The sequence below is a fragment of the Quercus lobata genome, chromosome 4 (assembly GCF_001633185.2).
Source record: "Quercus lobata isolate SW786 chromosome 4, ValleyOak3.0 Primary Assembly, whole genome shotgun sequence".
NCBI classification, from domain to species: Eukaryota; Viridiplantae; Streptophyta; class Magnoliopsida; order Fagales; family Fagaceae; genus Quercus; species Quercus lobata.
The window spans coordinates 44,344,660-44,355,361 of NC_044907.1; the positions used below are offsets into that span (position 1 = coordinate 44,344,660).

At 32.8% G+C, this 10,702-nt stretch overlaps 1 protein-coding gene across 3 annotated transcripts in view; it reads left to right on the forward strand.

Moving 5' to 3' along the window:
* Positions 1-9,408, forward strand: part of LOC115987625 (protein ACCELERATED CELL DEATH 6-like) — a 59,818-nt gene extending 50,410 nt beyond the window's left edge. For all 3 annotated transcript variants that reach the window (XM_031111210.1, XM_031111212.1, XM_031111211.1), the window contains one exon: positions 8,729-9,408. In XM_031111210.1, coding sequence (XP_030967070.1) covers positions 8,729-9,334 — 606 coding nt within the window. In that variant the 3' untranslated portion in view covers positions 9,335-9,408. The remainder of the gene's footprint in view (positions 1-8,728) is intronic.
* Positions 9,409-10,702: the final 1,294 nt, after the last annotated feature.

Here is a 10,702-nt window from a genome sequence, read left to right on the forward strand (position 1 = left end):
AATCTTATGAATTCTTTATCTCTATACTCTAGTCCATTATCATTTCTAAGGTATTTTATTTTCCTAGTAGTTTAATTCTCAACCTGTGCTTTCCATTTTTAAAATATGTCAAACACATTAGACTTATGCTTCATAAAGTAAATCCATACCTTTTTAGAGTAGTCATCAATGAAACTGACAAAATACTGAGCACCACTATGAGAAGAAACTGATACTGGATCCCAAATATCTGAATGAATGTAGTTAAGAACACCCTTACTTGTATGAGAGCCTGTCTTAAAACTGACTTTATGCTGCTTCCCATACACACAATACTTGCAGAAGTCTAGCTTGCATGTCTTCACCCCCTTCAATAAATTTCTCTTGTGCAACTCTAACATAACACGTTCACCAATATGGCCAAGTAACATATGCCATAATTTTGTGTTGTTAGCTATGTTGCACGGACACGGACACGGGGATACGATAATTTTAAAAAATAAGGACACGACACGGCGGTTAAATAATTAATTAAATTTTATATTTAGACATATTTTTTAGTACTTTTAGACATAAAATACATTTATGTCTAGAATTTAAATTATGTAAGAACTACGAATAAGTAAACTAACACCCAAAGGAATACAATAATACACATAAAATGTTTGGAGTACATATCAAAAGTTTACATAGGCTACATTCAAATACTAATACTGATACTAAAAATAATAGTCAAAATAATAATATAAATTATTCTCTTTTGGACCAATGGCATATCAAAGACATCATGGCATTGACATATGGTATTCAATAGTTAAAATTTGAAATTGAATGTTCGAAAGTGACTTTCACGTGGGGTTGGCAGAAGACACACAAAATAAAGAGGAAATATACAAAAGTAGTAGAAAAGTTAAAATGAACTAGACTAGAAGACAGAAGGCATCTGGGTGAGACAGCGAAGAAGAAGAAGAAGAAGGAGGAGGAGAGAGAAGGAGCTCGCCAATCGGAAAGGACAGGGCACGGCGTGACGTCTATGGAGCTCACCGATCGGCTTGATCTAGCTCCGACGATGGACAGAGGGCAGCAGCAGCAGCAATGGGCAGAGGCTAGAGAGAAGGTGGGTTGAGAACTTGAGATGTGGGTTTTAACTTAGGCTTCTTAGACTTTAAGAATTTTTGTTTTAGGGTGTATCTCAAAATCAATGTTATTGGTAAGTCCATTTGTCAAAATCTATGATTTTTTTTTTTTTTTTTAATTTATTTACTACTAGCATGTTGGAGCCGTGTCAGAGAAGTGAAAAAAAAGGAAAAAAAAAGAAAAAGAGAGGCACTCACCGGACATCGGAATCTAGTGAGTTGTACTCGTTCAGGTGTCCGATACCGTCACGACGCCAAAAATGGCGTGTCTGTGCAACCTAGGTTGTCAGTGCTAGACTCCATCGGAGTGGTGACCGCAACTCTTCCTACAACTGTGTTCCCAATCAATCAGTAAAGTGTGCTTACTTTTTGTCCCTTCATCACCATCAAAGTACCTTTGGTAATCTTCATGATTCTACCCTTTGAAGAGTATGAATAGCCCAAATCATCTAATACTGTTGAAGAAATTAAATTCTTTTTAAGATCTGGAACATGTCTGACATTACTAAGAACTCTCATAACTCCATCAAACATCTTGATCTTCACGGTACCAATCCCAATAATTGGGCATGTAGCATTATTACCTATTTGGGCCATACCACCATTGTAAGGCTTAAAAGTGTTAAACCAATCTTTCTTTGGAGTCATATGATATGAGTATGCTTAATCTAAAACCCAGTATTCCAATAGAACATTGTTACCTAACGAAACTGAAAGTAAATCTGCACTAACTTTACTATCATTTGATGTTTCTTTAGTAACACTAGCTGATTCTAGGGGTTTCTTTCCATTCTTCTTCTCTTCTAAATGGTCTTTCAACTCTTTATACTGATTCTTGTAGTGCCCTTTCTTGTGACAATAAAAGTACTCTACATTTTTCTTTGCACATTATTTAGACTATGATTTGTTCCTCCTGGAGTTCCATTCTCTTGATCTACTTCTACCCCTATTACTTGACTTAGACTTTACAATAAGTCCATTAGCCTGTGAACCATCACCATCTTGCTTCATCTTCATGTGTGACAAGACAGCACTATTAACCTCCTCGAGTACTATAGTCTTTTTCCTTTACATCAACGTAGTCACTAGATGATCAAAAAAAGTAGGAAGCGATGCTAATAAGGATAATGCTTTATCTTCATCCTCATAGTTCACCCTAAAACTTGACAGTTGGGTATTCAATATGTTAAACGTGTTGGGATGCTCCCATAGATCTGAACCCTCCTTCATGTGCAAACTATATAGTTGCTTCTTCACGTACAACTTGCTTGTTAGATTCTTTCTCATATAAAAATCTTCTAGTTTTTCCTAAATCTCCTTTGAGGTCTTTACTTCTAGGATGTTGTGAATGATCTCATCCTTTGAGGTCTCATCCATCGCTACCCATTTTACATCTTTTGAGGTCTCATCCATTGCTACCCATTTTACATCCTTCATTGTTTCCAGTTTCTTTTCCTTCCCAAGCAAGGCCTTATGAACTCCTTGTTGAATTTGGAGATCCTTCATCCACCTTTGCCAAAGAGAAAAATTTCTTTTACCACAAAACTTCTTTACATCATACTTTGTGTTTGACATCTTTACTGTATTCAAAGGATTGAATCCTAACCTGGCTCTACTACCATTTGTTGTACAAATAGCATCCCAGGACTCAAATCAATAACAGTAAATAAGCGGAAATTAAATAACAAGCACACACAAAGAACACAAGAATCTACGTGGTTCAACAAATTGCCTACCTCCATGGCGACGAAAGAAAATTTTACGATAAAAATAAGGAGATACAATAATGCACAAGAATACTCTTAAGAAACCTAAATCTCAATTACACCCTAATACTTTCTCACAGAAACAATAAGAATAGAAACACTGCTGCTCTTTTTCTCTATATTCTTATGCGGCTACACTTACTAAGTTATTGGAATTCTTTCTTATTAATCAACTTTGCCACCTAATCACATATATATGGATACATATGTTAAGTTGGCTAGATGAGATTCCTATTTGAATTGGAATTCTATCAACTTATGTTGACTTGGGCTTGGCAATACAAGCCACACGGGGCCCAACATCAACACAAATGAAGGGTTAAATCAGTTGCTTTCTTTAACAACTTCGCTTAACCGAAAAAATCAGTTGCTTTCATCTAATTTGATCCTTGATTACACTGAAAAATCACACATGACATTGATAATGAACAAGTTGAAACTTTGTCATTACATTTGATATTTTGGCATGAAATTTAGCCAAACAATATGAGTGCTTGGTGAAAAAAATCTCATGACAGACGTGCGAGAGGCAGACCAATCAAGAACAAGTTTGTCCCTTAAGACCATATGCCAAAGAACTCAAAGCATCAAGATTTGAGGGCTTGTAACTTAAAACATTTCGAGCATGAATGACCCATGGCATCACAATGGTGACAAAAGCGATGGGTCTTAGGACATTGTTTCCTCTTGGGCAACGATTTTAATTTGGTCTTGATCTGGGGTCTGGGAAGGGGCTTAGGAGTGGTAGTCTCACCAATCTCACCAGATAAAGGAACAAATTGGTTCGTCCCTTTGGAACTAGTGGATTGAGATGGAGATGTGCTGAAACGTTCTAAACCGGTGTATACAAAGCTAGTCTTATTATAATTAGGCTTTGGGCACTCAATGCTTGTTCAAGCTTATCACTGGCTATCTTATCCATCTAGTCCTGGACTATATTACCTCTTGCTCAAAAATCTTAATCTTATGAAGTGCACTAGTAAGATTACTCTTTAGTTGCTCTATCTCTTTCCTAGCAACCTCTTATTTCTATAAAGTTAACGTCTTCTTAGTTTCAACCTTATTAAACTTCTGAAGGGCAACCTTAGCGGTCTTGATTAGCATACTTGGAACAATCCTTAATCAACTCATTATTAGCTATTTGAAGATCCTTCTTAGACGGATTCATCTTATGATCCCTTACTAGCCTCAACCTCAGTGTCTTCCTCATCATTTACATCAAATGGTTGTACAGAAATCTCACCACAATCTTCAACTAAAGCAATAAAAGTGGCGAAGTTTTCTTCACTGTCATTGTCGTCCTTAGAACTATAACTGTCATTTATATCTATATATATCTAAAAACTAAAACTTAGTATTTAATATTTATTATTGCTACTCTCTCATTTTGCCACATCATCCACTTATTTTCTACCCTCTCTCTCTTACTTTAAACTATTTTTCTTCTTATTAATTTTCTAACTTATTGTTACACTTTCTCTAAACCTTCCCCTTCCCTTTTATCTTTTCATATCCCCATTACTTTTTACCTTAATGTCACAATTTTATTTTAGCTCTTCCTATTCTCATCCTCTTTTTATAGATTAGCTATTATCTTTCTCATTCTATGCATATTTTTCCCACAAAATTTTTTTTTTCTCTCTCTCACTCTGTCTCTCTCTCTCACACAATTTTTTTCGTGTGGATTTTTTTCTTTGAAGCTCTTTTTTAGGTTGATGAATTTTTGTGTTCTTTAGAACTATACTTTGGGTTGATGCAATTTGGTTTTGTTATGTTTTTTTTTTCTTTTTCTTTGATTGTTAGATGTTATCCTATTGCATTATAAAATATAGTGTATAAGAATATAATGTTATTCTATTACAAAATATGACATGGATAATTTGGTGTTTATTACTATATTTTTTATTTTTACTTTTTATTTCTTCTCATCTTATTTCTATATGCTAAATTGCAAAGTTGCAATTTAGAGGTGTAGTTTGCAATTTAGCATTTTCTATAGATTTGCTATTCTCTCTCACATAGTCACATTCTCTCGTTTCTTTCAATTTTTTTTATTCTTTCTTGCAATTCTACTTTAGGTTGATAAATCATTGTGTTTTTAATAACATTATTTTGAGTTAATACGTTTTGGTGTTGTGTTTTTGAGTTCCCTATCACAAATAGTCTATCTTGATCCCCTTATAGCTTTGGTTTGATTTTTGTTTTAGTTATTACTTAATTATTTTGAAAGTGAAAATTTGACATTTTTTATTTTATTTTATCAAAAAATTAGAATGTGCCTATTAATTATTTGAGTAATATTAAGCGTAATTTTCTTATAAATTTTGATTATCATGATAATTTTAATGAAGAAAATGAGGAAATTGAATAATTTTTTTGAAACTTAAAAAGTTTAGTTGTACAAAAAAAATTAGGAAAACATAGAACACTAAAACATAATTTCAAAGAATATAAACCACCTAAAAAATGAATAGTATCAATTAAACACATCCAAAATAATAGAATGATATACTGATAGAAATTAAAAGATGGAAAATAATTTTATAAATTTTTTAATTTTTAGGGAGAACAAATTGTCTTTAACAGAATTTAGATAACAAAGTATACATTATACCACAATTTTCAAAATAATTATCGATTTTCATGCATCACATGGATTAGGAACAAGTATAGCTGATTACAGGTAGGGTCGAGCCATGCGCCCCCTACCTCTGGGTCTCTTAGTTATGGACCAACTACACACACTTCAAATATCGTATCAATAAGAGGTTATTTATTATTTGATCCATAAAATCGCGTTTTATAAATAATTTCAAAGTTAAAAAAAATTAAAATTTAAAGATTTTATAAATAGATAATTATTAATATTGTATCATATCAAAAATTTGCCAGCATTTAAAGTATAGGGTAGCTTTATAATCCAACAGTGGATTTGTAAACAAGAGTTCCACCCATTTTCGAATGTCTTTGTGATATTGCTTTAAAGATCCAAAATGCCAACACTTAAAATTTGACATCTGATATGCTTTATTCAAATTCTTCTAGCCAATTGGCTATAAGAATTTGAATAAAGCATTTGCAAATGCATTACTCAAAAAAGCATTTGCAAATGCTTTTTTGGATACTTATATTTAGACAGTGAAAACTGTTACTTATATGATTAAAAGCATTGTGTCTAATTTGTAGGGGGGGGAAAAAATTAATGCACGTGCTTCAATTTGAACATTCACATTTAGACTCTAGATTGGCTTTCTACCAATTTTAATAATTTATCACCGTTAAGGTCAACTAGTTACGTAGCCAATTTCGATTGCAATATAAATAAAACACTAAAACCAATCACAATAAGAACAATCACAGAGTGTAGATAAGGAATTGTTCACAAAGTGAGATTCCAACATGGAAAAACATTTCGGGATGTAGCTCAACTCTTCAAATCCACCATAAAGAAGTTGCGCGCAATACAAACAAACTTACAAGACCTCCATTACATGTAATTTGCCTTGCATCTAAGGTTGTCAAAGTTGGAATCCTTTGAAGGATTGTGGGAGATCAAATGAGATGGTGGATTGTAGAATTAGATCGTGGATCGTAAGAAACATTAGTAGTGACTTTGAATATACTAATGAAACAAATACACTTCAAATTTTACACAATGTATCCAAAAAGTTCACTAAATGTTTAACTAGTAACTAAGTGCCAAAATAACTATAAAGTGTCAACACAGTTGGAAATGTTTCTATAGTTTCAAGTTCCAAGTTCAAAATCTAAAATAAGTTTACAAATTGCAACTAGCTAATTATAATATAAAATCCAAAAGAAATATGGAAATAAGGGTGGAGTGAAGATTTAATCATCCTTTCTAAGATTCTTATCATTTCTGTCGTCGAAATCATTGTTGCTGTCATCTATTTCGTGAATTTCACTGGACCGAATGAATCTTTGATGCACAGTGAACTAAATCTCTAACTAGAAATCTTAATAATTTGTTGTCTAGAAAACTTAAAAAACATTTAACCTATTAGATGCCCTGTTTTTTTTTTTTTTTTTTTTTTTTTTTTTAAGGTAAAAGATAGAAATATTTATTGACATAACCAAACACAGATACAAAGTATATGCCCAGTTTAAGCAGTCCAGAAGCAGGGGAATAAAAGGAAAACTAGTACAAGCTTAAAAACTCCAGTTTTTGTTGAAAGGCTTCCCATACACTGTGTTCCCGATCCACCCAAAGCTCCAAGTAGCCAACCCCATGGCTTAGGTGTGTTGTTGTGCTGCCATAAGCGTCTGGTACTTCTGCAGGAAGCCGAGAGCCCCACTCAAAATTGCTTTTGGATGGGTTTGGGTTTTTTCAAAGTAGTACTTATTCCTCACATTCCAGATTGCCCAAGTCATCATTGCCAACCTTTCCAATTCCACCACAGGGAGCTTTTCCACCAACGCCCGAAAAAAGTAGGAAGAAATCTCCGCAGCTGTTTGGGCATTTTGGAGTCCACCCTAGCAGAGTGCCCACGTGTTTCTTGCAAGAGGACATTCCCACAACAAGTGGCCTACTGATTCGGGTTGCTGGCAGCAGATTGCACAATGGGGATCCACTTGCACTCTTCACTTATGAAGAATTTTTCCTGGTTGGAAATACATTTGAACATGCATGCGAGAGAAACATGCGTACTTTGGGGAGTACATTTAGTCGCCATAGCTTACTCCATAGGGGCCATTTTGTACTTGTTGTGGAGTGTTCAGTTTGTGTGGTTGCCTTCATCCTAAGGGCCACCCGATAGTTAGATTTCACAGTGAATGATAACGACTTTTTTCCTTCCAAATCAGCACATCCCGAGTGGTAGTTCGTCACAGCGGAATACCATGCGTGTCATGTATGCAAAGAGATAAAAAAAAATCTTCTCTCTATCCCACTACCCCGTATCACTATCTATTAAGTCCTTCACCATCAAGTCTGGTTGCAGTTCTCCCAAAAAAAATTTGCTTATGAGAGAGCCACTTATGTGTGGTCACGCCAATGGTTCTGCCATCACCCACACCCCACTTCGATCCTTCATAAATAGTCTCCCTGGCTGCCAATAAACTCCTCCATACATATGATGGATTACTCCCCAATTCAGCATCCATAAAAGAACAGTTTGGAAAATACCTTCATTTTTATATCCAGAAAAATAATGAATGAGTGTTGTGAAGGAGTCTCTATGCTTGCTTTGCCAACAAAGCCAAGTTAAAAGCTTGGATATCCCTAAAACCCATACCTCCTCTTCCCTTTGGGCTGCAAAGTTTCTTCTAGTTGATCCAATGAATTTTCTTCTCATCCTTTGTCTAGCCCTACCAGTACTTGGCTAGTGTAGAGTTTAGTGTGTCACATCAGGCCTTTGGGATTTTAAAAATCCCCATAATGTACATAGGGATGGCTTGCGCAATTGTTTTAATAAGTATCTCCCTCCCCACCTTTGGGATAAAGTTTTCCTTCCAACCTATCACTTTCTATGTTATTCTCTCTTGTAGGTCTTTAAATGTATTTACCTTTGATTTTCCACCAACCATACCAACCATAGAATGGAATTAAACCCAACCAATATAAATTAAAATAGGTTAAGTCTCATTGGTGTTTTTTACAGTGGCGTTTTGTTATAGATTATCCTTATATATTTTACAAGCCATATTTGAATTTTTAATCCGGTTTGAGAATAGATTCAACCGTAGATCTCAGTCTTTTAAAATGAGGGGGAAATACGCAAAGTTACAAGGTGTTTAATATTTTATAAATATCTTAAACTATTTCTCTGATGTTTTGCTTATACATATCTTAAACTATTTCACTGATGTTTTGCTTTATAAATGCAGGAGATGCAGAACATTGTCGATCCTCTCATGTTAGATACTATGAACAAAAAGGGTCAAAAACCCCAAGAATTGTTTACGGAGAGCCATAAAGATATGGTGAAAGCGGGAGAAAAATGGATGCAAAAGACAGCAACTTCTTGTACGGTAGTAGGTGCTCTAATTGTTACCATTATGTTTGCAGCAATAATTACTGTTCCAGGTGGTAACAATCAAAGTATAGGTTGGCCAATGTTCTTAAACAAGAAGCTATTTATGCTCTTTATAATATGCGATGCACTGTCTCTCCTTTCTTCATCAACTTCAGTATTGATGTTTCTCGGAATTCTCACATCACGTTATGCAGAAGAAGATTTTCTTGAATCCTTACCCAGAAAGATGATTATAGGCCTTTCCACCCTTATCTTCTCCATAGCAACCATGATGATAACCTTCTGTGCTTCTCTTTTCATTATACTACATGGAAAATCATGGGTAGTCATTCCTATCATTTGTCTCGCTAGTGTTCCAGTCACCCTATTTACATTCACACAATTTCGCCTTCTTATTGACATGTTCAACTCAACTTATGGATCTGGAATCTTTGACAGGAATGTGGACTCTTGGTAGTAAGTTTTTCATTGTGTTGTAGTAGTATGAGTGTTACTTAAACAATTGGCATATGGCAGGATTTTTTTTTTTTTTTTTTTGGTTTTGGGGGGCGGGGGAGGGGGGGGAACAGTGGCATATGCTTTTTTTTTGGTTCTTTTGATGAACTGTCAGCTTGGGATGCATTACGTGTGTTTTCCTTTCTAGACCTAATTATCTGTAAAATATTTGTTCACTAGTACTATGCACAATTTAATCAAAATTCATATGTAAACAATTTTTTATTTTTATTAGTTTACTTAAAATTAAATAATAAAATAGATAACAAAAATAAATAAATATTTTACTTTTAATTTGTATAACTAGTCGTAGACCTACGTATTGTGTGTGATAATATTATTTTTTCAGTTATTATTGGTTAATAGTTGGTTTTTCATTTCTTTCAAGTTAATATATTGATTTTTAAAAAATATACAATCTAATATATTAATTCAATAATAATAATAATAATAATGTTGAATAAAATAATATGAGAAGAAAAAATAAAAATAAAAGATATAATAATAAACGATAGATTAATTATCTCTAAATAAATACCAAATTATTTAAATCATATTATTTAATATTAAAATATTACATTCTTATATACTATTGACTTTTAAAAAATATACAATCTAATATATTAATTCAACAACAATAATAATGTGGAATAAAATAATATGAGAAGAAAAAAATAAAAATTAAAGATATAACAATAAATGCCAAATTAATTATCTCTAAATAAATACCAAATTATTTAAATCATATTATGTAATATTAAAATATTACATTCTTATAAACTATCTTTAATTCTTTACAATGCAATATGATAAAATTTAACCAAAAAAAAAAAAAACTTAAAACATAATTAAATTGGATCAACCTAAAGTAGAGTTCTAAAAAATACAGAAATTTCTCATCCTAAAGTAGAGATGCAAATTATATATATATCACCAAAAATTGAGAGAGAAAGCGAGAGAAATAAATTTTTTTGTGAAGAAAAATTATGCATATAATAGAAAAGAGAAAGCCAAATTTATACTAAAAGGATAACAATAAGAAGAAACAAAATAAAGGGAAAGATGAAGAGTGATATTAAGAGAGAGGGTGGTGAGGAGATGAAAATGTGAAGAGAAAGAGAAAGGTTGGAGAAAGTGTAAATGTTAAAAGAAGTGAGTACAATTTAATTTATTTAAATTTAAATAAAATATTATATGTTTAATTAAAAAAATATAAATAATTTAATTATATGGAGGATGTGACTGAGTTTAAATATTGAATAAAATAAGATGAAAAGATTAAAAAAGTAAAAATAATATATATATATATATATAAAACAATAAATAACAA